This window comes from Macaca mulatta, chromosome 12 (assembly GCF_049350105.2).
Source record: "Macaca mulatta isolate MMU2019108-1 chromosome 12, T2T-MMU8v2.0, whole genome shotgun sequence".
NCBI classification, from domain to species: Eukaryota; Metazoa; Chordata; class Mammalia; order Primates; family Cercopithecidae; genus Macaca; species Macaca mulatta.
Window position 1 is genome coordinate 75,728,877 of NC_133417.1, and position 27,844 is coordinate 75,756,720.

Here is a 27,844-nt window from a genome sequence, read left to right on the forward strand (position 1 = left end):
GTGGCAGAGCAGCAGCTCCGGCGCTAGAGGGAACCTGGGCTGCTCTCGTTGCGGGAAGAGCTGGGTCTCTGGTTCAAATCACTTGAATCTGACTTCTGGGAAAACTGGCGTCCAGGGACTCCCCCCGGAGACCCATAATCTTCTTGGGGCGACCTCAGGTTGGGGGACTAAGTCCTGCAGGGGACACTTGTTCATCCACAACCAGGGACACCCATCTCTCCCAACTCGAGACTTCTTTTTACTCCCCAAGTTTAAAACTCTGAGGCCACCCCGCCCCCTTCCCTGTCCCTCGCTTAGAATCAGGTATGAACACCGACATTCCAACCCTCTTTCCTTCTTCGGCGCTCTTGAAGGTAACCGGTGCGCGTGCGCACGTCAATCCGAGGGTGTGTGCGCCCAGTTTCCGGCGCCGCGGGACACCCACGACCGCGGGGCTGTCCCTCAGCCCGGCCGCCCGCCCCGCCCCGCCCCCCCGGACCCGCCTCCCAGCCCCGCCCCGGGCCCTCCTTGCCCCGCCCGCTCCGTCCCGCGCTCTCCACCGCCCTCCGGCCTGGGCCCGCCTCCACCCAGCCTCTCCGTGGCTCCCCGGGCTGCCCCCGCCTCCGCCCCCGCCCCCGCCCCCTCCCCCGCCGTCGCCCCATCCCCCCAGCCCCCACCCTCGGCTGCTGCCCGAGCTTCCTCCACACGCCGTGCAGTCTCCACGGCGACGCGGCGTCCCAGACTCGGAGCCCAGAGCCCAGCGCCAGCAGCTAGCCGGGCTGGCTCTCGGTGTCTGCCCTTCGGATGGTCGGCTGGAGAGAGCCGCCAGCTGGTAAGACACTCCGAGGCAAAGACCGGTCTCCCTCTCCCCAGCCCCGTGTGCAGCCTGACCCAGCCCCCACAGCAGACCACCCCCAGACCCGGCGCCCGAGCCTGCGGACTGCTCTACCGCTTCTGGTTCGGGCTCTGGGCCCCGCGGCTGCCAGGCGCCGCCGGGAAGGGAGGATGCGTGCGGCTGGGGTGCGCCTGGCTCGCGGCACCCTCCTCCCGCCATGGTCGGAAGAGGTGAGGAATAGCTGTTCGGGTCTACGCGGGTGTGGAGATAACTGGGCGATTCTGACAGGCTTGTCTACACCACCATGCTTTGACCTGCCGGTTCACACGCACCAACTCCTTCCCGGCAAATAACGAGGATGGCCCAGCTCATCCCAGGGCTTCCCGCCTCCTCCGTCAGTCCTTGCCCTTGCCGGGAATTATTTTACTTATTTTTGGAAAATTAGTGAAGACATCACTACTAGCTAGATGTAACTTGCTAGCCATACAAATTTTGATGTAATTTGGACAAATCATTTATATTCCCGGGACTTGTTCTCATCTTATGCGATGATGAAGTTGACTTGAAACTTCCAAAGTGTTGATATTGTTGTCTTTTGACTACTCAAACTACTCTACACTGAGCCCTTGTAGCATTTAAAGTAACACATGGTATAATGATCAATTTATTGTTTGGCATAGGTGTCTTGGCTGAATCTATTTTTGCCGCAGGAGAACCCCAGGAAGTCGCTTTTTAAAAATCTGAAAAGGACACTGGACATGTCTTTTAATAGGTTTCATTTTTCTAAAAATCAAATGCAATGATCCCCAAATCCAACTTGTTATTTTTTAATTTTTATTTGTTTTTGTGAATTGAAATTGTCTTGGTTTTTGTAATCTCTGGAAAACAACAATAACAACAGCATTTCTCTTTAAGTGTCAAGAGTTTTCCAGAGCTGAATTCCAGCATCTCTGTAGGCATTTCACTGCACCCACTCCAGAATTCCAGAGCTTTCCACGTACGCTCACCGGTTGAGCCACATCCTCACTGTTTTCTCCCCTCTTTGCCCCATCCAGTTTCAGCATTTAGAACTGGCTTCATTTGTGACAGTTCACCTTCAGGACTGGCCTCCCTCGGCTGTAAATATTAACAATAGTATAGGAGGAGTTATAGTAATTGTAGTTCTAGCAGGAGATGAGTGCTACTATTATTATTTATTAGTAGCTAATTATTTTAATCCTTGCAATTTGACTCTATGAATAGGTGGTATTTTTATCCACACTTTATAGTTGAGGAACGGAATCACAGAGAGGTTAAGGAATTTGCTCAAGGTCACACAATTTGCTGGGATTTAGACATAGACAACCTGACTCCAGAGTCTGGAATCCTAGCACTATATTACGCTGTAAAGGAAATATATAAAATTTATATTTAGTCACTTTAAAGAATGAATGTAAGTGATGGATGATCCTTGACACCATTGGTATACACATTTGAAGCTATGCCATGAAATATTGTTCCTGCATCATGTAATGTTCCCCCACCAAGCTCCCTGAGGATAGAAGATAGTGCTTAATCAGCTCTGTCTCTCCTTCTTACCAGAGTTGCAGGGCCTGAGTGTGTAGCTAGCTAGCTATTCATTCTGTCTTTGCCTATTAGACTACAAGGTAGCTTAGAAAAACCAGTAGCACAAAACAGTAAAATACTTGCATAAGTGGGATGAAGAAAAAACATGTAATGTCTTCCAATATTACAAGATAAATCTAAAATAAAAATTTTTTGAAATCTGAATTTTAAATGTTGGTAGTTCATTTTATAAAAGCTGTGTTTTTTTGTTTGTTTTTTGTTTTGTTTTGTTTTTCCTGAAGTCTGTGGAGTGTGGAGTCCAAATAATACCAATTGGGGAGGTTCAGAATCTTGTGGCCTCTGGTTGTATGACTCCTAAACTACAATTTCTAAATCTTGTGGCTAATCTGTTAATCCTACAAAGGCAGTCTGGTCCCCAGGCAAGAAGAGGGTTTGCTTTGGGAAAGAGTGGTTATCATCTTTGTTTCAGTGTTAACTGTAAACTGATTTCTTCCCAAAGTTAGTTTGGCCTATGCCTGGGAATGAACAAGGGCAGCTAGGAGGTTACAAGCAAGATGGAGTCAGGTCAGATCTCTGTCACTGTCATAATTTTATCACTGTTACAATCTTTGCAAAGGCAATTTCACCTCTGTTCTTCCAGTTCTGCCTCCACTGCCTGCTGACTCTCCTTAGGTATCTCCAGTCCATGAGCCCAAAAGAAAGAATTTGATTGATCCTGGTAATCACTATTCCTCAGTTTGGATAGTATGGGAAATTACACTGTAGTCCCTTAGAGGGAAGCATTTGTTACAGTACTTTGAAGCTTGCTCTGTCACATACATATAAGAAGTTAGTACCCACTTCAACTATAAGATTCTGAACTTCTCAGAGTATCTTCATCTTTGTGTCCCCAGAGCTTAGCACAGTTATATCTGACATGTAGTAGGTGCTCATCAAATGTCTAGTATTGTATTATTTATTGTCTTTTTTTTTTTAGAGACAGAGTCCCACTCTCTTGCCCAGGCTGGAGGACAGTGGCACAGTCATAGCTCACTGTAACCTCAAGCTCCTGGGCTCAAGCCATCCCCCGACCTCAGCCTCTTGAGTAGCTGGGACTACAGGCACACACCACCATGCCTGGCTAATTAAGGTTTTATACAGGCATAGTTTTGCTATGTTGCCCAGGCTGTTGTCGACCTCCTATCTTCAAGCTATCCTCCGGCCTTGACCTCCCAAAGTGTTGGGATTAGAGGTGTGAGCCACGACATCTGACCCAAATACCTGTTTTAAATAGACATTGAATAGTGCATGAAAATTTGGAACTATCATAAACTGTGCTGTTCCCATTGCCACAAAGACTGTTAAAAGATATCAGCTTTATATGTGTTCTAAATTAGTCTGCTTTTTCCCTGGAGTTACTGATCTTTCTAAACAACGGTCAGTACTTATACGGTTTAGGTAGTTTTTGAAATTAATTAAAAGCCCTCAGAGATAATCTGCTTGTCTCAATCACAGTAAAGGCCCATTTTTGCTTCTGTAAGCAATTTTAATCATCCCCATAGGACATCTTTCCAAACTTTTCTTTTAAATAAAACATTGAATTGTTTCAACAGTGTCCTTCCTATATGCCAGGCTCTGCTGAACACTTTACCCAGATTTAATTCCATTTAATCCTTGTAATAATCCACCAAAGGTGGCACCATGGTGATCCCCATTTTTCAGATGGAAGAATGGAAGCTTAAAGAAGTTAAATGACTTGTCCAGGCTCACCTGGGAAGTGACTGGAACTGGGATGTGAATCTAGTCCCTTTCACTCAAGAGCCCCATCTTTTTTTTTTTTTTGAGATGAAGTCTCACTTTGTCACCCAGGCTGGAGGGCAGTGGCACGATCTCCGCTAATTGCAACCTTCACCTTCACCTCCCAGGTTCAAGCAATTCTGCCTCAGCCTCCCGAGTAGCTGGGACTACAGGTGCGCACCACCACGCCGAACCAAATTTTTTTTTTTTTGTATTTTTAGTAGAGAGGGGGCTTCATCGTGTTAGCCAGAATGGTCTCCATCTCCTGACCTCGTGATCCGCCTGCCTCAGCCTCCCAAAGTGCTGGGATTACAGGCATGAGCCACCGTGCCCATCCCAAGAGCCCCATCTTTTGAGTATTATTCTGTACTGTCTCCCAAGGAATTCAATGTAATGAAAGGAGATGAAATGGACATTTCCTAGCTAATGATAAAGCCAGACCTAGCAGAGCATGGGTCTCCATCAAGGACTGGGATCTGTCCATCCTACGTTTTCACCAGGTGAAAATGCGAGGAGAATTATATGCACGAATGTTTCATCTAGGTGAAGAGTGGAATGTTGCAATCCCTGAAGATCCTAGAGCTAAAAAGGAAAGGACTGCTCTAAATATAAAGGTGGGCCAGCACGGTGGCTCACGCCTGCAATCCCAGCACTTCGGGAGACCCAGGCAGGAGGATCGCTTAAGGGCCAGGAGTTCGAGACCAGCTTGGCCAACAAAGTGAGACCCTGTCTCTTCAAAAATAAAAAATAAAAAAAATAGCTGGATGTGGTCGTGCACACCTGTGGTCTCAGATACTCAGGAGGCTGAGGTGGGAGGATTGGTTGAGCCCAGGTGATCGAGGCTGCAGTGAGTCATGATCATACCACCACACTCCAGCCTGGGTGACAGAGCGAGACTCTGTCTCAATAATAATATTGTTAATAAATATAAATTTGATGCTCTGTGGGACACACAGGTACCCACGAGATTGTGGAACTCTGTGAAGTGAAAGTGTCTCTCAGGGGAGATCGTGTTAGATTTCTTTTGTTAAGGCCTTATTTAGTTCATTATTGCTTTGTTTCCTCTTTGGAGCTTTACTGCCCTAGATAATCACAGGAAAATCTTTCATTTATCCTAGAGTTTGGTCTTCCACCACTGTGTTTCCCCAAAAGATGCTGTGCTGTTGCGATAGACTTTAGTTCTCTGTGAGCCTCTTGGAGAGCTAATCAAATTAACATATGTAATGTCTGGCTAGGTCAGGGTTTCCCAGAAAGCAAAGCCTGAGGCAAATTTTATATACAGCTGCTTTATTCAGGAGCATAAGTCAATGTAAGGGACTTGGATTTTAAAAAAGTAAAAATTTAATATGAAATAATGACGCTTCCCTTTTATTGTCCATAGTCTTGGCCCTGAATTTTATATTCCAGAAATCCCTCAGTAGGTAATAATTATGATAATTTTTAAAGTCTGGTTTGGGCGTGGGAACAGTGTTGGAAGGGTGAACAAGTGAGTTGTTACTTAGGAAAATTTTAAGTGTGGCCACTCCCATACTTGAAAAAAAACCTTGAGTTTATTTTTCTCTTAACTATGAGAATGAAATTTATCCAGATATATAAAAGGCTACCTTATAGGAAAATCAGTCCTATGATCAGGTAACTTAGGTAAAAATTCATAGAAAAAACATTGTACCCTTATATTAATAAACACATGAGAACTTATGAGGTGAGGATTATATTTTAAAATCAAAAGTCATTTCTATATGTATTTAAATAATACTTTATTAAAAATACCATATTTTGAAATACTGTGGAAGAATTTCTTCTTGTTCTGGTCACATGTACTCTAAAAGGTGTTTTGTTGTTGTTGTTGTTGTTGTTGTTTGAGACAGTCTCGCTCTGTTGCCCAGGCTGGAGTGCAATGGCGCAATCTTGGCTCACTGCAACCTCTGCCTCCCAGGTTCAAGCTATTCTCATGTCTCAGCCTCCCAAGTAGCTGTGATCACAGGCGCGCACCACTGTGCCCAGCTAATTTTTGTATTTTTAGTACAGATGGGGTTTTGCCATGTTGGTCAGGTTGGTCTTGAACTCCTGACCTCAGGTGATCCACCCGCCTCAGCCTCCCAAAGTGCTGGGATTACAGGTTTGAGCCACCGCGCCTGGTCTTAAAAGGTGTTTTTTGTTGTTGTTGTTGTTGTTGTTGTTTTGTGACACCAATAAACTGGAATGTGGCAGATAAGTTACATAAAACCAAAAAGATAACAGAGAATTTCTTTTTTTTTAAACTGTTATTTTAGGTTTGGGGTTATGTGTGAAGGTTGGTTACAAAGGTAAACGTGTCATGAGGGTTTGTTTTATATATTATTTCATCACCCAGGTATTAAGCTCAGTACCCGTTAGTTATCTTTTGTGCTTCTCTCCCTCCCCAGCCCCTCCCCGCAGAAGGCTTAATTTCTCTAGATTTTTTAAACTAAATTTCATAATCCAGAAGAATGAAATTTTACAGTTAGAATGGAAATAATGCTACTAAATACAAAAACAAAATACATACTTAATACCTAACTGACAGATTGTGTTCTGTGTTCTATTTGTATTTTAAATCTATATAAGTGTTTAGAGGCTTATGAAGTAAATATTTTGGTTTTTGCAGGACTTCTGTAGACAAGACAGATACTGTAAAGGTGAGAGTATATAATTTTTTTAGGATGTTTTGGGTCTATTTTACCATCAATTTGTACAGTTTTTAAATAATCAGCTTTAGTATAAAATTGTATTTTATTCTAGATAATAGAAATGTTTACATAAAGGCTATTAGTAAATTATTTCAAATATCTCAAACTAAAATAATAATGCTAGTTTTTATTTCTGCTTCTATTTTAGACAGCAAAGAACAGACAGAATGGCAGATTGCTAATGTCTGATCCAAAGGGTAAATGATTTATTACTTTGAAAGAATATGTTTAGCCACTATTTTGTCCTCAATATTAAGAAGAATATTGGAATGGCGAGTGTCATTGAATGACTTAGCAATTAAATCCTTTATTATTTTGCCTATCCTTTTAAAATTCCTAACTATTTGCCATTTAGAAATGTATGTTAGGGACATCACTGTTAATAAAATACTGAGGGTATTTTTTTCTCTTTCAGAAAAAGTGACGATTGAATCAAATGAAGCAATGTCAGAGTAAGAAAATGTCTTTGATTGTGCAGCTGATTTCTCCCATGCCTTTTAAGCAATTAGAACTAGATAATGCAGCCATTTGTCACCCAATTAAATTTGAAAGGCCAGAAATGCATGGATTAGCAGTTCAGCTTTTGCTTCAGTCAAAGCAGTTGTTACTTAGATAAAAGGACAGTTAAAATGAAAAATGAATTTTGATAAAAATGTAGAAGTGTAGATAATATTCACTTCTACTTTTTAATGCTTAAACACCCTGGATTCTGTATTTTACTTGTATCATAATTTTCATAGCTCATTCCTATTTCCCTTTGATACTTATTTCTTTCAAAATATTTCTTCAAGTGAATATTTACTTTAAAATTAAACCAATTATTTTCTGTAACATGAATTGTTACTACTCAATAAAGAAAATAATCACCTCAACTAGTTGAAGAAACTGGTGTTAAAAAAATTACATCGTTTCCAGCCTTTTGGCTAAGATCAAGTGTAAAAAAAAAATCACAGTACAATATCAATTTAGTAACTAAATGTTAAGTATCTGCCCTGTTCAAGACTCTGATTCTGATAATCTATTAAAGCCCTTCCTGTATTCATCTCTTACTTTCTGAAAAAAAAAATCTCTATTTATTCTATGAAAAATTACGGCTCGAAAGTTGATCATATACACATTTGTGAGGATTACTGACAAATTAGTAGATACTGTTCTGGTGGGATTCTTCTATTCAAATTTGTATTGTTTTGGTTTATTCTAAATATTGGCTGGGAAAAATTCTACCTTAGGCAGCATATATTTAAATTTTCATATTGTCAAAACTAAAAATGTCCACCTTGGCTTTTGTTGTAAATTATATATATATTACATATTATATAATACTTTTTTTTATTAAAGAGAAAGTAATGTATAGCAAATCAGTGACAGAGGACCTTATTTATTTTCATTTAAAGTTACAATCAACCAGAAAAAAAGAGCCTTGTTACATACAGTAATCTACATGTAATTTTATACGTATCCTATTACATGGTTGAAACATTTAATAAAATCTAAAAAATGTTTAGCTGTCTTTGAGGGATATTTGAAATACAACTTTCAATAATAGTAATAGAAGTTACTAGATCATAGATGAAAAGAAATTACTGTTGTATCCATGACCCCCAGTGTTCTTTGAGTGATAAGCAGTGTTGGAACTGGAGCAAGGGGTGTTCCACCTCCTGAGGTAGATAAACCCCAGGGATAAATCAGATGCAGCCTAGACCAAAATAGAAAAGCAGAGTGGCTACTTGTTCTCTTGATCTCAGTCATAATTGCATCTGCCTCTCAAACTGCTTCTTGCAAGGTCAAAATGATCATTTCCCTTCAGTTTGCTTGCAGAGAAGGAGAAGGGTGGACAGTGTAGCCAATAAGCTTCACAAGTGTGTAGTTTTGTCACCTCAGGTACTTCACCCAGAGTTGAAGGTAAACAGGGCTAGTCCTAGAGAAAAATGATCAAGTAGGAAAAAACATCAGGGGGGATCTTTGCACGGGAAGAGTGTGACTGACCTGCAAAGTTGATGAATTTTTTCAGTGTAGCTTCCATTCCACTCTCCAGCCTGCTGCTGGCTTCATAGTCTGATTGGCAAGTGAGATTTGCCAAAAGATTTCATTTAGGTTGGGTTAGGGAAAACTCAAAGTTTTTTCATTGCTTTAGTTTTTGTATTTTTCACTCCAGTCCCAGCCACAAGAAGTATGTGGACTCTATAAACCACGAGTTTCAAACTTCTGGGCGCACAAATCCCACATTTAACATTTTCTTTTTCCTTAGAAATCCTATGTGGGAAAGATTTTGTCTACCCAGCAAAGTGCTTTTAGTTGACAAACTATTTTCAGTAGTAGAAATAAAATATGTATTTAATGCTGGATAAAGTTTTCTAGATTTTGGACCTTACTTGATATTTTGGTCAAGCTTTCAAGCATAAAGATTGAGGGGAAAATGGCTGAAGCAAATCCACAGCACTCAACACTGACTGAGCCTGAAAAAAATTGTATCTCTAGGACTTTTCTTACATAATCACATGTTTTATAACCTTTTCTAAAATGAATAACGAGCTATTTTTTTCTTCCCATTTTTATACCTCAAGTAAATGTCTCTCTGGACACAGACCAAGATTGACAAGCAAACTTAATACCCCACCAACACAGATCTCTCTAAATGTAGCTAAGACATTCTCAGAAAAGTAAGTTTTAATTAATTTTGTTTTTAGGCCCATGTTTGACAAGTATAAATCATTTTATGACAAAGTTTAAAATAGAAATCTCCTGAAAAAATTATTAATTTCAATAGAAGTTTTGGGATACTTCCTAAATATACCCAACACATTGAGGGAAAAATTCTAAAACTTAGGTTATCTGCCCTCTATCATAAATATGTGCCAATGGAGTGTCTAACCTGATTAGCTCTGTAATTTTGTTAAGTACTAAATTAAATACTTTTGCATTTCCAAAGGATATTACTACATGAAGTAAAATTTTAAATCTTTCCTCAGTTGTAATTATAGTTAACAAAAACAGATCTGTTATAGTATACTAATTATCTGTTTTTCTTAAATAGTTAGGGGCCTTATGACCGTAAATAACATCAGTTTCTCAAATAGAAGTCAATAGATTTTGGGTGAAGAGGAAATTGACCTTTGGGCCTCTGATTCTTTGAAACTACGCAAGAAAGACCATAGAAAGTGAACAGAAAAGCCATTTATATCTTAATGTTAAAATCAGCATTTGATTAGCTCTCATACAGGTATTTTTCTGGCATGTTCACTGCTTCCAAATAGTAATATTCCATTTATCTTCAGGTCATTGAGTATATTGGTTGCCTCCACGTGTGTTTCATTAAAATTATTATAGGCATTTCTAGTTATTCAAATACCTAGAACTATACTAGCTAAATTCCTTTTTTTAAGGTATATAACCCAGTGAATATATAAGTGCCATATTTTATTCTAAAGCACACATTTTTTTCATATTTTAACACTTTTTACAATCAATGTCATCTTACACTTGTATTTGGCAATATTTTTTCTTTTTTAGTGTACATAAAACAATGGTATGTCTTATAATAAATAGATGGTATCTTAGATTCAATGAAATACTTTAATTCAGGGAAGAAAAAAGACATCAAAACCCTTTTATGTAGATCAGCTATGAGAGCGTATAAATTTTAGTAATCACTAGTGTGGTGACCTTTTACATAATAGGAGTCTCACAATCCTGGAAACTGAATATTTCAATGATTCCACACTTTTCATATGTAGAGTTTCTTCTTGGATGCTTTCTGTCACAACTAGAAGATCGAGCGGGGCAGAGGCAGAACAAATGTAAATCATCTTTGCTGTGCATTTTTCATTTCCAGAGAAGGGTTTTGCTTTAGCCACATGTACTGGGGGAGTAAAGATTCCATTCCCTCCCGTAGTATTAAGAATATAACAACCTGGTCAACCTATTTGTTAAATTAGTGCATAGGACCACTAACTTAACGACTAATGTTCTGGATTCACATTTCCATGAGGGGAAAAAACAGAGCCATTGTAACTTTGGGGAACAAATAATACTTTACATCTTTTTATATATTTCCATACAAACTAGAAGGTGAATTTTTAAAACTTTATGAAGGAGCCAAATTAAAAGATTCTCAAGGCCTCAAAAATAGAGACTTGGGGTTTTTTTCCACAAGTATAGGGTGCCTGTGTTTGTGAACAGAGGGCACCACATTAAGAATTCCTTGTTTCAGTGTGTTATTTAATAACACGAAGCTTCAAGCTTGAAGTCTAAAAGGGAGAGTTAACCCATTTTTAGTTAAGCTACTTAATGAAAAAGGCTATTTTATATTATGACCAAGGGCTAATATTATGCTATGCATAAGCATAGCATTTAGCAATGGCAAAAATCGATTCATAAACTTAAAAACTCAAGGCTAATTTTCTTAGTTTTATTCCATCATATCACTGTGATATACCAAAGACATTTATATAACTGATTACTTAAATGCTGTGTGTTAAAGAACTCTGAAGAGTCTAGGAATACAATAACAAATGCCAGTCAGCAATAGAATTTTAATCATCGTAAAATAATTTGTAATGCTTTTCCACAAAGAAGATACTACATTTTAGCTATTTAGTTTATTGTTGGCATATTATATTGTATGTTTATATTAAATGTAGTGTGTGTGTTTAAAGCATTAAACAGAATTATGACCTAAGAAAATATTTTTTCACTGTCTAACATAGGAAGGAAGTCCCTTCTAAGAATATTGAAAATACAGTCTCTTTAAAGAATATTGAAAATAGAGTATCTTCAAGGAGTATCGAAAGTAAAGATATCTTAACAAATCTACAGTCTGACCTACTGTCATCTTCCTGCTTAAAAGAAAGCACAGGTAATAACATTTGTTTCACTGAATTAACTAACTATGGCTTCTAATTGAACCCTCCTTTTCTGCGACCTTGGGGAACTGACAACTTTGTAGATCTGGGGCGGGTAATGAGAATCAGTAGTTCTTCAAAGTCATGTTCTGGGTGATTCTTATATTCAGCCTGATATAAGATCCATGGATATACATTACATAAGATGATAATTACAGAGTCTTAAGTCCTGGAATAAGTTAAAATACTTATGAAAGCATTAACACATTCCATTCATTTAACAACAGTTGAAAGCCAGAGTGCCAGGCACTGGTTTAGAGGCTGTGGATACAACAGTTGGCAAAATAGGGAAAGCCTTTGTCCTTACAAAGTTTACATTCTAGTAGAAGACATACAGCTGACTATTAAAAATAAATAACAGGCCAGGTATAGTGGCTCATGCCTGTAAATCTCAGCACTTTGGGACACCAAGGCGAGAGGATCAGCCCAGGTTGAGCCCTAGAGTTTGAGACCAGACTGGGCAATATAGCAAGACCCCACCTTTAAAAAATTTTTAAATTGAAAAAGAAAAATTGCCAAGCATGCTAGTATACACCTGTAGTCCTACCTACTAGGAAGGCTGAGGCAGGAGGATTATTTGAATCCAGGAGTTCAAGGCTGCAGTGAACTATGATCATGTCCCTGCACTGGGTGGGTGACACAGCAAGACCGTGTCTCAAAAAGAAGTCTAAAAGAAATTGAAAATTAAAAATAAAAATAAATAATAGGCTGATGTAAAGATAGTAAATTATCCAAGTTGATTGTTCATAGCTACAGAATTAACTCCTTGTTTTACTCTTTCTCCCCTTCTCACTACTGCACTTGACTAGTCTAAAAGAAAAAACAATTAAAAACACAAACACTGTAATCTTAGCACTTTGGGAGGCCGAGGTGGGTGATCACTTGAGGCCAGGAGTTCAAGACCAGCCTAGCCAACATGGCGAAACCCAGTCTCTACTAAACATGCAAAAATTAGCCAGGTGTGGTAGGGTGCGCCTGTAGTCACAGCTACTCAGAAGGCTAAGGCACAAGACTCGCTTGAACCTGGGGAACAGTGGCTGCAGTGAGCCGAGATCACACCACTGAACTCCAGCCTTGGCAACAGAGCAAGACCCTGTCTCCAAAAAAAATAAATAAATAAAAATAAATAAAAACACAAACACATAAGCAAGATAATTACAGGTTGTGGTAGATGCTATAATGTAAATAAACAGCTCCTGGGGAGAGGACTGCTTTAAATCTAGGGATCAGGAAACTTCTCTCATGCTGCTAAGTGTTTGTGACATGAATGAGATCATTCCTGTGATATCACAAAATGTCCCTAATTCCTCATTATGACCTCCCTTGGTGACATCAGTGCTTTGAGTCGGTCTACATGCTGGGTGCACACTGGACGATCAGGGTGGTTGTGAGCTGATGGAGACTGTAAATGAACCAGAAACAGGTAGATGGATGGCCTGAATAACACAAGCATCATACTCTTGGAAGAACTTGATATTCCTTTTCAGGGCAGTACTTTGGGTTTAGGGTCAGGAGTTTGTTTTAGAGTGATAAGTTTTATCTTTTTTTTTTTTTGGTCTTTGTTTTCTTAACATTGTCTTCTATGAAGCTCTCCTAGATTTCCTCATTTTCTTCTTTCTAACACAAGTGGGTATACACGATTTAGAATAGCTCATGGCCACCTTCCCATCAAAGAAGGCATCTCAAAGACTTCCCAGGCACTCAAATCATACAAGAAGGGGTGGGTGTAACACAAGTTCAATTTCAAACTGTGAAAGACTTCCACAAAGCTGAAGGAGCCAGCAGACTCACTCAGTAGTATTTCCCCAGGAGACAATTTAAACTTACTTTAATAGAAGTATATTTATTTTATTGTGTATTAGTAAAAATAGTACAAGACATAGTTAAGAATATGGACTCTAGGGCCAGACCGACTCAAAGATCTACCACTTAATTAGCTGTGTGAAGTTGGCCAGTATATTTAACCTCTCTGTCCCTGAGTTTCCTCACCTATAAATGGGAATAAAAATAGTACATACCTCATTGATGTTAAGAGATTTAAATGAGTTAAAATATGTAGTGTTTTGAATATGTTTGTTATGATAATTGTTACTTTTATTAATATATCAGTTTAATGAATGGTAATAGGATCTGGCAAAATTTAATTTGCAAACTTTTCGATGTCTATTGATTAATTAGGTATATTCTCTTTTAGGTGAAGTGAGCAAAGATGCAGTCACTGTAAAGCAGGAGAAAAATAATGAATATTGCCTTCAGGATATTGATGATAAGTTGTCAGAATCAGCAGAGGATGATGATGATGATGATACCAATGATGAAGATAATGATGAAGATAGTAACCCTAAAAAGAATACTCAGGCCCCACTAGAGTTAATGGCAGAAGTAAGTTTTACTTGTGCATATAATTTAAGAAACTTTAAAATATTGAAATAACTAAAGATTGAAGATTTAAAATCACTACTGTGGGAACTAAAAAAGTGGATGTCATGGAGATAGAACATAGAATGGTGGTTACCAGAGGCTGGACGGGAAGAAGGGAGAAAAAGAGAAGTCCGTTAAGCGGCACAACAGTACAGTTAGATGGAAGGAATAAATTCTAGTATACAGTAGTACAGTAGGGAAATTATAGTTAACAGTAGTTTATTACATACTTTAAACCAGAAGAGAAAAATTGTAATATTCCCAAAGAAGAGATAAATGTTTGAGATGATGGTTAATCCAATTGCCTTGATTTGATCATTACACATTGTATACAAGTATCAAACATGTACCCTCAAAATGTGTATAATATTATATATCAATAAAAAATGAACATTTTAAAAAATTAATAAAAAGATCCTTGTCCACACACAGATGCTTACCTGGCTACCCATCTCTCTTACTGCTTTCACCATGTTAGAGGTGAAAGAAGATTCTGGAAGGGACATGCAGTATTTTGGTAAGGCTGAGGCAGGGGTAAGAGAAGTGTTGGTATAAAACTCTTCAAGGACTGATTTAAGGAAAGCTTTCTATACACTGGGCACTATGCTAGATGCTGGGGATATAGAAATAAATAAGACATGTCTTTGCCCTTGATAACAGGCACATATGTAAATAATTACAATAAGATGAAATACATGCTAGTAATAAAAGTATTAAGTTTCTGGGAACAGGGAGGATTAAGGGGCTAACTGAGAAAAGAAGCAGGAGGAGCAAAGAATAAGAGGAGGATTTTTAGAGGAAGAGACACGAATAGAATCTTAGAAACCTGAAGGAAGAGGCAAGTATAGAATTCAACTGTTAAAACAAGAGAAGGCATTACTGGCATCAGAAGAGGCACATATGAAGGCATTGAAGCCTGAAATAACACACTCAGAAATTATACATGAGCATTTACTGACAATTCTATGGAGAACGAAACAATTTTACCTCACTTGTTGTGATATCACAGTCTACCTTTAATTACTATTATACAACCTCATGTATATTGTATAATAGGACACTCATTTCCCTTTCCCATCCTTTGTATTATTTTCCCATACATTTTACTTCTATTAATGCATATAAGCCCCTCGATACATTTTTTTTAATGGTTAATTCTCTTTTAAAGAGATTTTAAAATCTCTTTTCAAATGTCCTTTTTATTTACCCACATATGTGCATTTTCTGGTGTTCTTCATAGCTTCCTGTAGATCCCAATTTCTACCTGATATCATTTTCCCTTTACCCAAAAAACTTCTTTTAATATTTCTTATAATGCAGTTCTACTGGCAATAAATTCAGCTTTTTTTTTTTTTGTCTTGAAAGGTCTTAATTTCACTTTCATTTAAAACAAATATTTAGCTAGAGAATTCTAGATTGCCAAAAATTTTTTTTAATGCTTTGAACTGTTGCTTCATTGTTTCAGAAGAGATAGCTGCTGTTCTTCTCTTTATTCATCTGTATATAATATGTCTTATACAAATTTTTTCTTCCATATTATTTTATTTCACAGTTTGATTATAGCGTGCCTAGGTGTGGTTTTCCTCATAGTTCTTTCTGCTCATTAAGATTCTTGGATCTGTGAGTTTGTAGTCTTCCTCAGGTTTGGAAAATGTTCAGTTATTCTTCACATATTTTTTCTGACCTCTGCTCTTCCTCTTTTCATCTAAGGTACAATTGCTAAAACACTGAACCACCCAGTATTGTCCCAGAGGTCGGATATTTCCACTTAAATTTTTTCAGTTTTTTTCATATTTTTTTTAGATAATATCTATTGCTATGTCTTCAAGTTTATAATGTTTTCTTTGCAGTTATAATCTGCTGTTAATCTCATCCTGCATTATATTTTTTTTGCATTTCAGATACTGTAGTTATCATCTCTAGAAGTTCTATTTAGATATTTTTATACCTATTATTTCTCTCATCATCACGTTCATATTTACCTCTGTTTTTGAGCATATGGCATATATTTATAATAGCTGTTTTAACATGCCTGCCTGCTAGTCTATCATCTTTGTTAATTCTAGGTCAGTTTCTACTGATTGTTTTCTCCTGCTTATGCGTCTTATTTTTTTCCTTATTTGCATGCCTGTATTTTGTTTGTTTGTTTTAATAGATGGGGTCTTGCTTTGCCAGGCTGGAGTGCAGTGACTACTCACAGGCATAATCATGATACACTACACCCTCAAACTCCTGGGCTCAAGCAGTCCTGCCTCAGCCTCCCGAATAGCTGGGACTACAGGTGCACACCACCACACCTGGTACCTGGCAATTATTTACTGAATCCCAAACATTGTAAATTTTATGTTTTTGGGTACAAACGTTTGTTGTTTTTCTGTAAATATTGTTGGACTTCTGTAAATATTTGTTCTGGGGCACAGCTAAGGTGCTTGGAAGCAGGTATCTCTTTGACCCTTGCTTTTAAACTTTGTTAGGGAGCATCCAGGGCAGCCTTTATGTAGCATAGGGACAGTACTAAGGCAGTGCCCTTATGGGGATTCCCCAATTCTCTGCATTTAGGAGGACCTTCCACTCAGGCTGGTAAGAACATGAGCTGCTCTCAACCCTATCTGATAACCAGTGATTATTCCACCTGCTCATTCTAGTGATTCTTCCTCCAGGCTGAGATAGTTTCTTCACACTCACATGCAGATCATTACCAGCCAAAGACTCAAAGAGACACCTCGGCAGATTGCTGGAGCCCTCTGTCTTTGTGAAACTCCCTCCTCTTGAAAATTATAGCCACCTTGGCTGTAATCTCTGCAGTCCAAACTATGTCATTTCAACCCAGAGAAATCACTGGTTTGTGTTTAGATTCGTCTTCCTCATGCTGGCCCCTGGAAACAGCCTACAAGTGGTAAGCTAAGGCAATCATAGGACCCACTTTGTTTCCCTTCTCTCAGAAATGTCACTGTCCTGTGATATCTGTTGTCCAGTGTCTGAAAACTGTTGTTTCATATATTTTTGTCCAATTTTATGGTTGTTTAAGGAAGGACAGTAAGTCTGGTCTCTGTTACTCCATCATGGCCAAAAGCCTCAATTAGATTTTTAGCACAAAATAAAAAATGCTTATGTACTTCTCTTCTTAGATAATTTAATCCAATTGCTAGCCATGGAATCACATAAAGAAATCAGTCATATTATATTTACTATATTTCCTTCCTAGAATAAAGCATATATAAGAAATTTTGAAACCTCCTTAATATTATAAGGTGCTTTTAAGAAGAAAGAAGAAAAATTGATGCCAAATATTAGAAAGACTTCACTTAGTCTTCCTTTTGTCTAGACACCTAAATCATTCTTGAATTACAGAGCATTCAATGACCCTATTTACCATAACCAGACTCTCTGGAGTTGCTTGTTTTCTTTTTTTCTTTCTTTTTCAACATTTAATTATAAAAGTCATCCATTAATTCATTTTCATGTAAAAATTCAGATAATATGAGATTGCTTACTTTCATATCTTGTTTGGTACTGTGGATGAGATTTTTTGTTTTCACAATGCATCCCTTTTTAATTGTCCCAATTTTTTATTTATTTATTTATTTATTTATTTATTGAGATGGAGTCTCGCTCTGTCGCCCAGACTGAATGCAGTGGCGTGATCTCAGCTCACTGCAGCCTCTGCCTCCTGGGTTCAAGCTATTCTTCTCCCTCAGCCTCCTGAGTACCTGGGACTACAGGCACACGCCACCACGCCCAGCTGATTTTGTGTGTGTGTGTGTGTGTGTGTGTGTCTTTTTAGTAGAGACAGGGTTTTACCATGTTGGCCAGGATGGTCTCAATCTCCTGACCTTGTGATTTACCTGCTTTGGCCTCCCAAAGTGCTGGGGTTACAGGTGTAAGCCACCACGCCTAGCCAATTTTGTAAATTTTAAAACCTATAGAAAAAGGGAAAGAGTAGAACAATGAACACCTGAATACTCCTTACTAGATTCACTACTCATTAACATTGTGCCTCATTTGCTGTATCTTTCTCTTTTAATAGGAGAGGCATAGATATAACCTAGCCATATACTTCTTTTTTTTTTTTTTTTTTTTTTTTGTTAATTTTTTGAGACAGTCTTGCTCTGTCGCCCAGGCTGGAGTGCAGTGGCACAATCTTACCTCACTGCAACCTCTGCCTCTGGGTTGAAGTGATTCTCATGCCTCAGCCTCCTGAGTAGCTGGGATTACACGTATGTACCACCATGCCTGGCTAATTTTTTTTTTTTTTTTTTTAAGTAGAGATCGGGTTTCACCATATTGGCCAAGCTGGTCTCGCAGTCATGGCCTCAGGTGATCCGCCCACCTTGGCCTCCCAAAGTGTTGGGATTACAGGCGTGAGCCACTGCGCCCAGCTTAGATATATACTTCTGACTGAAACACTTGAAATTAGTTGTAGACATCATGAAACTTCACCCATAAATACTCAAGCTGGGTCTCCAAAGTTCATTCTTCAGTGTAACACTATATCCTTATCACAACTAAGAAAATTAGTAATAATTCTGTAACATATAATATTTCACCAAATTTAGATTTCTGAAATTATCTTTAAAATAGCTTTTCTAGCTTCTAGCTAGATTTTTTTTCCAGTCAGATTTCATCAGTGTTTATGCTTTTTGTTTAGTTGTTAAGCATGTCTTTATTCTGAATATCACAAATACTTTTGTAAACCTGTCTTCAGCGTAATTTTGGAGTGTTAGATAATTCTCATCGAGGGCTTTGGCAAAACATCCATTGCAAGAATTTCATAATTTTACTGCCTTTTGAACTGTTAAAGGAAATATATTTTATGCTAACAAAAACAACAAATAGGTCAATACAAGGGAATTTGAAATTGATTCCATACTTCTTTTCTTTTTCTGAGGCTATTATTATTAATATAATGCTTCGTTAAATACACTACATATTAGATAATATTAAGAAATTCCTAAATGTTTAGGTATGATAGTAATATTGGGGTTTTATAGTAATGTAAAATGAGATGATATCTGTAAACTGCTTTACAATAATCCAGACAGAGTGGGGGAAAGAGTGTGTGGTGATATTGATAGAACCCAAATTTTGAAGCTGAGAATTGGGAACTTGGATTTCTTTTACTATTCTATTTTTGTGTATATTTAAATTTTTCATAATAGATTTTTAAAATATAAAAATAGCTGCATATTTTATTGATCACATTCTCTGTCCATGATCAATTAAACTAGGCATTAATAACAAAAATAACAATAACAAATTAAAACCACTTAAAACTGAAAAAAATTTTTCTAAATGGCATGAATGTAAAAGAAAAATAAAAAATAAACTTAAGCTAGGTGCAGTGGCTCACGCCTGTAATCCCAGCACTTTGGGAGGCTAAGGCAGGAGAATCACTTGAGGTCAGGAGTTCAAGACCAGCCTGGCCAACATGGTAAAATCCCATCTCTACTAAAAATACAAACAGTTAGCCAGGTGTGGTGGTGCATGCCTGTAATCCCAGCTACTCAGTAGGCTGAGGCAGGAGAAGTGCTTGAACCCAGGAGGCAGAGGTTGCAGTGAGCCAGGATCACACCATGCACTCCAGCCTGGGCAACAGATCAGACTCCATCTCAAAAAAAAAAAAAAAAAAAACCTCGAAAACTATTTGGAAAATAGTGATCACCACAACACTAAATATTAAAATGTTGAAAAAAGCTAATTTCAAATGCTTCAATAATGATGATGATGATGATGATTCAAGGAAGAATGACAATAAATGAAGTAAATATTAATGCCAGAAACTAGAAAAATAAAATAAACATAAAACAAGAAAAAGAATTAAAGAAACTTTAATTCAAACTAAAAACCAAATTAATGTATCAAGAGCTAGATATTTGGAAAAAGGATGACATAGATATGAACTACCAGATATCATAATTAAAATGGAAGAAAACCACAAATAGGAATGAAAATGAAAATGTCTTAACCTAGACAAGAATAGATTTTGAAAATAAAAGAATTCTATCGCATGAGTTGAACATACCATGTTAATTAGTATGTGAATGAGAATTTTGATGAAATTAATGACTTATAGAAAAATCTCTGGAAGAGTTATATTTACATTAGAAAAAAATTTTTTTAAAGCCATGGGAGAAACTGAGAAAACTGGTAGAGAACTACTTCTGAAAACAGTACCTGGGTATTTATCAAGTATCTGGAAGTGTATGAGAAGGGTCTCTTTTATATTACTATATGCCTCTATCTCTTACAGAATAAAACTCATATACCTGCATGTGGTTCAGAATATGTCACACACAGGCAAGAACAATCATCAAAGTATAGGGGATTTTGTGTGTGTGTTTTTTTAATGGAATCAGTCTAAATAGCTGTAATAGAAGATTAGTTTAGTAAATTGTAGCCTAAGTAAGTAAAAAATATGTAAGAATATTTCATGCCATGGGGAGAAAATGATCACAATCTGCGGGTTTTTTTAAGTTACTAAATAATATTAAATGTGGTAAATACATATGTGTTCATTTATGGAAAATAATACTTGAAATAATATATATGAAGATGTTAAAAATAAATATGTTTATTTTTCATAGATGGTAGAAATGTAAGTGCTTCTTAACTGGGGACAGAACGTATTTATTTAGCTTTTAAATTTCCTACATAAAAAGATATATTATTTTGTAACAAGAAAAGTATAATAAAAATAATAAAAGCAAAACTGGATGATATAAGAGCAATGCTGGAAAATATCAAATGTACATTTTGTAAGTCTGCATTTTTTTCAACTGTCATATAATTATGGACTAAGTTACAAGTGAAACCTGTATCTGAACCAAAGGAATATTAAAATAAAGTGATTAATGTCTTCACTATCTGCGCCAGTTGAATCAACCTACATATTCTCAAATTGTTCAGTAGTACATACACAGTATGGTTGCAGGAAAGCAGAGGTATCATCCTTACCCCATGTGGCTTTGCCATCAGAGGTCCTTCAATATCCTTGATTAATTGATTGGTTATAGACTGACTCCTGGAAAAACGTGAAAATGTTAAAAGCAAAACAACTAATCATTAATGAAAGATTTTCTAGGGAGTTTGAGTTGACAACATTTAAATTCACTTATCTGAAGAATTTAATGTTTTCCAGTTCCTGAGAGCAGAAATGGCCCGAGAGTACCAGTTGGCAAAAAAATTATGTCAGATGAGTAAGTACAAAATACTTTCATGTTTTCTAATCTTTGTTTTCAAAAATGAATTCGATAATATGATAATCAATCTTGATTATCATAAGTCTAGTGAATTCCCTGATAGTGTCTCAGTGATTCCTTGATAGTAAATTAGGTTGATTGGTATAAGGACTAATTTAGATCTCTAGAGTACATTTTAGTGGAATAAATTAATGTAATTACCATCACTGGAAAATAAATAAAAAATTTTACCCTCATGATGATGGGTTAGTAGCTTTATACCTTTAGTTTCAGAGAAGTGTCAGGTGATACAGCAGTCAAACCCTAACTGAACATGCATTTATCCCACAAACATTGAGTGCCTACATGTGCCAGCCACTGTTCCAGGCACTGGAAATACAATAGTCAGTCAGACAGATGACAATCCCACATTTGTGTCTAGTGTTGGAAAGACAATAAACACAGTGTGTCATGAATGTTAGGTGCCATGGTGAGAAATAAAGTAGAGAAGAAGGAATAGAAGGTACTGGAGGAAGGCAAAGCAGTTTTAAATAGGATGGCCCAGGAAGGCCTCACTGAAAGACTTGAGGAAGAGCCACATGAATATCTGGAGGACGAGTGTGCCAGGGAGGGTGAATGGCAAATGTGCTATGACAGGAGTGTGCCTGAAAGGAACAGCGAGGAGGACAGTGTAACTGGAGCAGAATGAGCAGGAGGAAGTGTGATAGGAAATAAAGTCAGAGGCGTCATGGGCAGGGGGTTGTCAGATTGCATAGGATTTTTTCTTGATTTAAAAACCTTCCTGTTTCCCCTGAGGTGGGAAAACCTCTGCAGGCTTTTGAGTAGAGCAATAATATGATCTACCTTATTTTTCTTTCTGTCTTTGGTTTTTAGTGGTTTGACTTGATGTTCAAAATAGTTGTGGGTTTTTTGTCGCAATTGTACTGTTCGGGACATTTGCTGAGTTTCTTACCTCTGTGGGTTGATGTTTCCGTCAGCTTTGAAAATTTCTTGACCATTGCCTTTTCAAATACCACTTCTACCCTATTCTCTCTCTTATTTTCCTGGGTCTCCAATTACACATAAATTTGACTTTTTTTTTCCTGGTGTCCCATGTCTATCTTATATTCAGCTCTGGTGTGTTTTGTTTTCTTTCTTTCTTCTCTTCTCTTCTCTTCTCCTCTCTCTCTTTTATTTTATTTTATTTTTTTTTTTGAGACAGGGTCTCGCTCTGTCACCCAGGCTGGAGTATGGTGGTGCAATCTCAGCTCACTGCAACCTCTGCATCCTGAGTTCAAGCAATTCTCGTGCCTCAGCCCCACGAGTAGCTGGGATTACAGGCTTGTGCCCACCATGCCCGGCTAATTTTTGTATTTTTAGTAGAGACAGGGGTTTCACTATGTTGGCCAGGCTGGTCTTGAACTCTTGGCCTCAAATGAGTCTCCTGCCTCAGCCTCCCAAAGTGCTGGGATTATAGGCTGAGCCACAGTGCCTGGCTCTCTTTCTTTTATTTCTATGTGTCAGTTTTAATATTTTCTATTTACCTGTTTTTTAGTTTCTTTATTCTATCTTCTGCTGTGTCCAGTCTGCTGTTAAAACTATTTAGTGAGTCCAAGATTGTCTTTTCCATTTTAGAATTTCCATTTAGCAATCTGGAAAGATTCTGGTTCTCTGTTGAACTTTATCATCTTTTCAACTATTTTATGCATCTTTTTCTTCTAATATATTAGTCATAATATGTTAAAAAAGAGAAAATAGCAACTCTACAATTAAACTTGTTGATAGCAGGACTCAAAATATTAAGTAGTGTTAAACTTAAATTCATTCTTACAGTAAAGTCCTTAAGTGAAAATGTAGTACAGGGATGGAGGGTCTGCCCTGGCTGGCCTCGCAAGAGTCCCAGTTGTGGAGAGGGTACTTCTAGATCATTGGCTCATTTTACAAATTGGTTTCTTGAATACTTCAACACTTCCTATCTTATGTCTGAGGTAAATAATCCTTTCAAGCACTTTTGACCTTGAGAGCCATTGAATAAAATATTTTAGTCAAAATTATTTTTGGTGACCCACAAATACAGAATTTTTTTTGAGACAGAGTCTTGCTTTGTCGCCCAGGCTGGAGTGCAGTGGCACAATGTCAGCTCGCTGCCGTCTCCATCTCCCAGCTCAGGCAATCTGCCCACCTCAGCCTCCCTAGTAGCTGGGACTACAGACGCATACCACCACACCCACTAATTTTTGTATTTTTTGTAGAGACGAGTTTTGCCATCTTCTCCAGGCTGGTCTCGAACTGCCTAGGCTTAAGTGATCTGCCCACCATGGCCTCCCAAAGCAATGGGATTACAGGCAAGAGTCACTGCATCCAGCCAGAATTTCTAATTAGAAGAAATCCTGATAGAATCATGTTCAATCCTCTATTTTTATAAAAACACTAAAGTATTATTATTACTATTTTTGAAACAGGGTCTCATTCTGTCACCCAGGCTGGAGTGCAGTGGTACGATCACAGCTCACTGCAGCCTTGAACTCCTATGCTCAAGGGATCCTACTACCTCAGCCTCTCAAGTAGCTGGGACTATGGGCACATAACACCATGCCCAGGTAATTTTTGTATTTTTTGTAGAGGCAGGGTTTCACCACATTGCCCAGGCTGGTCTCAAACTCCTGGGCTCAAGCGATCCTCCCACCTCAGCCTCTCAAATTGTTGGGATTACACACATGAGCCACTGCACCTGGCCCAAAGTGGTTTTTAAATGGAACTGAAAGTCAAGAGTCCAAAGTACTTTACATTGCTCCATTCATCTCATGAGTGACTATGAGATTTGGTGCCAATAAATCTTCCTATTTTTTGGTCACTTCACCTGTAAGTCAAAAACCTGCAGCTCAGTCTCTTTAGGGTGCCACACTTCTGCTCCCAGACAGCCTGAGATCCTCTACATAATACATGGAGGTCCTGGAAGATTTATTTCATAAATTATCAGTTGTAAATGTTAAAGAATAATGGCTCAAAAACCAAAATACTTCATGCCATTATATGTCTAATGCAAATACAGATATACTGTATCTTCTGAAAATTTCGTTCTTACAAAACCTTCTATTTATTTTTGAGTAAAATAACTCACTCTTTCCTATTAGCCTACAGTATACTTTTAAAGAAACTAGTATCTAAGGAAGCAAGCTGGAGAAATCCTCTTCTGGAAAGAAACTTAGCCTCAGAGATTTAGACTATTAATGATAAGCATATTTTAATCCAAGGTAAAATGGGTAAAAAGTTACTTTGCTCAGAAACCTTATGTGTATGTATAATGATACATAAAATACCTATAGGATCCTTAAAAGCAGCTTCTAAGCAAGCACACAGTCATGCTAACCCAGACTGATGACAAATTGTTAGTTAGTAGATTAGGAAGTAAAGTCCCTTCTTTGGTGTATCAAGATAAAAGCCATGGGTCGGGTCCTATGAGCCAAGGGGTCTAGTTGAACCATCTACAATGTCCACAATGGTTCTCTCTCTCTCTCTCTCTCTCCTTTTTTTTTCTTGGAGACAGAGTCTCCCTCAGTCACTTAGCCTGGGATGCAGTGGCAAAATCTCGACCCACTGCAACCTCCATCTCCTGGGCTCATGTCATCCTCCTGCCTCACCCTCCCAAGGAGCTGGGACTACAAGCACGTGCTACCACGCCCAGCCAATTTTTGTATTTTTTTGTACAGACAGGGTTTCACCAGGTTTGTGAAGGCTGGTCTTGAACTCCTGAGCTCAAATGATCCACCTGCCTCAGCCTTCCAAAGTGCTGGGATTACAAGTCTGAGCCACTGTACCCAGCCTCACAATTATCTCTTACTTTTAGCCAGATGAAGAGCACTCTTGATGCTTCAGTGCCCCCCTTGGAGGCCACCAAGATATTGAGCAGGAGTCACAATATTAAACAGATGATGCGGAGTTATGAATACTCCTCAAGGCTGGTAGGAAGAAGTAGAGCGAGAATGTGGAGCGAGATCTAAAAAAGTGAATAAAATAGTCTAGACAACTCTGAAACTAAGATTATAAATCTTTCTGGCCTCTAGGATTTCAGTAACATACTAACAAGCCTAAAAAGTCTATTGGTGTGGTCCAAAAGAAAGGTGACACAGTCACATAAAGGATCAGCAGAAAGGAATAAATAGTGCTGAAAACAGTGGGTCCAATGAAGCTGGAGAACGTTGTTAAGCAGGCGACGACCAAAGTGTAGACTATAGTAAAAGTTGTCAAGATGAAGAGAAAGAAGTAACATCAGTTTCCCCTATTGGAAAGATGTAACAAAATGGCATCTCTACTATGGAAGAGGTTGCATTAAAAACAAACAAACAAAAACTTCCTCTGTGTTCCGATGAGACCTTTAGTAAAGGATGTCACATAGATGGGTGGATGACATGAGATGAAGGATTAACAGACCTCTAGGCACACAGTCTTCTCATTAGCAAAGTCTCCATATTTTGCAGGATTTGTACCTTCTTTGAGAAATGATTATGTTCGTGAAACACTCTGGCTACTGGCCTATGAGGGAAGCCATATTGAGGTGATAGAGATTGCGTTCTATGGATAGGAGGTAGAAAATATAATGAGGGCTGTGCGCAGTGGCTCACATCTGTAATCCCAGCACTTTGGGAGGCCGAGGGGGGTGGATCACCTGAGGTCAGGAGTTCAAGACCAGCCTGGGCAACATGGTGAAATCCTGTCTACTAAAAATACAAAAGTTAGCCAGGCATGGTGGCGCACACCTGTAGTCCCAGCTACTTGGGAAGCTGAGGCATGAGAATCACTTGAACCCGGGAGGCAGGGGCTGCAGTGAGCCAAGATCACGCCACTGCACTCCAGTCTGGGTGACAGAGAGACACCCTGTCTCAGGGAAAAAAAAAAAAAAAAAACCAGAAAATAAAATATAATGAGGATCATTTATCTTCCAAAGCACAAAATATAAGTGCAGCATTTTCTCTGTTTGCACTCAGATATATTATCTGTGGTATAATTGTTAGTGTTTATCACTTTGTGCATTTCACCTGCTCTGAGTGACAGTTCAATTTCATTCTAAGGAGCCTGTTTGCTGAAACACTGAACGTTAATAACACACATTCTGTTGTCCGTTTTCAGTCCTCATCTATGAACCAGAAAATCCTGAGGCCAAGGAGTTTTTCACACTTATTGAAGAAATGTTGCTGATGGGTAATTTTAAAAATTGAAATTCCTTGTTTCTCATAGAACTATAAGCACTCACTTTTTAAAAACCCATTATCCCGGGAGATTGTCAATACATCTTTAGAAAGTGGTTAAGAAAAGGCTAAATGGCTGTCCTAAATGGTTTAGTGAAACAGCTTGTCCTCTGTGGATGGTCACAATGACCTCCTTCTCTCTGTGGGACAGAACTGCCCAAGCAGAGCAGGCTCCCTGGGGACCAGGCATCAGGTACTGACAAGCAGAACATGCTAACACAGCTGCGTGTTAAAGGAATTACCCACAATTCCAAGGGAAGCCAAACCCTCTAAATTACCATGTCTCACTTCCTTTCAATGGACAATTTTACTACTGTCAATAAAATTCTATGATGGAAATAATTCTATGAAATTATTAAACAGAATTTCATTGACAATAGTAAAATATTTTTGTAGACCTATGTTTTAAATTATCAAAAACACCTGTATGCCAGTAAAAATATGTTTCTTCTTTGTACTACCACTTTGACCCTATGTGCAGTTAGCCAAGTCCAACTCAGTTCTTATGTTGCAAATATATGTATTTCTTGGTAGAGGGAGGGGCAAGGAGAATTATTTCTCAGAGTGAAGTATTAAGAAGCACTTTAAGCAATCCTCTTCCTTTCTGTGGCAGAGAAAACTCAGAATCGTGAGCAAGATGGTGAAGACAGTGATGAAGACAGCAGTGGTGAGAGTAAAGGAGAAAGCGATGAGGAGCTGAGTGACGAGAGCTCTGATGAGGGTGAAGATGGATCATGAGTGTTGCTGCGATACTTAAAGCTTCATGTATTTTCATTAATGTATACCATGCAAATATAAAGATGAGAGTGGCATTTTAGTCTAATTGCTCCTTATTTGGTACAGTTTCTTTTATCTATATTCTTAGCTTAAGACTCTTCCTAATATTTAGACCTTAGCTCAATATATGAGTTACTCAGAGGGGAAAATAGTTGAAAACACTTACATAGCACTATGTGCCAGGTACTGTTCAAACTGCTGTACACACATTATATAATCCAACAACCCCATTAAGTACTATTATTATGCCATTCTACAGATGAGAAAACTGAGGCACAGAGAGGGTGAATAATTTGTCCAGTGTCATACACCTATTTGTTTGTAGAGCCTGGATTTGTGCATGGATGTTATTGCCCCAGAATTCATACATTTAGTACCCTATAAATTACCACCATTTCAGGCACTTTTATATCATTCATCATTTGTTTATTTGTCTAGATAATGGGATCTTGCCACA

General features: G+C 38.2%; 1 protein-coding gene across 8 annotated transcripts; it reads left to right on the forward strand.

Moving 5' to 3' along the window:
* ERICH2 (glutamate rich 2) lies at positions 1-27,422 on the forward strand. 8 transcript variants are annotated; one of them, XM_015110349.3, is made up of 10 exons: positions 1-811; positions 6,783-6,813; positions 7,013-7,061; positions 7,280-7,316; positions 9,429-9,524; positions 11,571-11,719; positions 13,960-14,147; positions 21,325-21,382; positions 26,492-26,563; positions 27,224-27,422. In XM_015110349.3, exons 1-10 carry the CDS (start codon positions 306-308, stop codon positions 27,346-27,348), a joined length of 1,311 nt encoding a protein of 436 aa, XP_014965835.3. In that variant the 5' UTR covers positions 1-305; the 3' UTR covers positions 27,349-27,422. The 8 variants fall into 8 exon arrangements, with proteins under 8 accessions (XP_014965835.3, XP_077813301.1, XP_077813305.1 ...); XM_077957179.1 differs by having other exon boundaries at positions 683-1,044; XM_077957175.1 differs by lacking the exon at positions 9,429-9,524.
* The last annotated feature ends 422 nt before the right edge of the window (positions 27,423-27,844 follow it).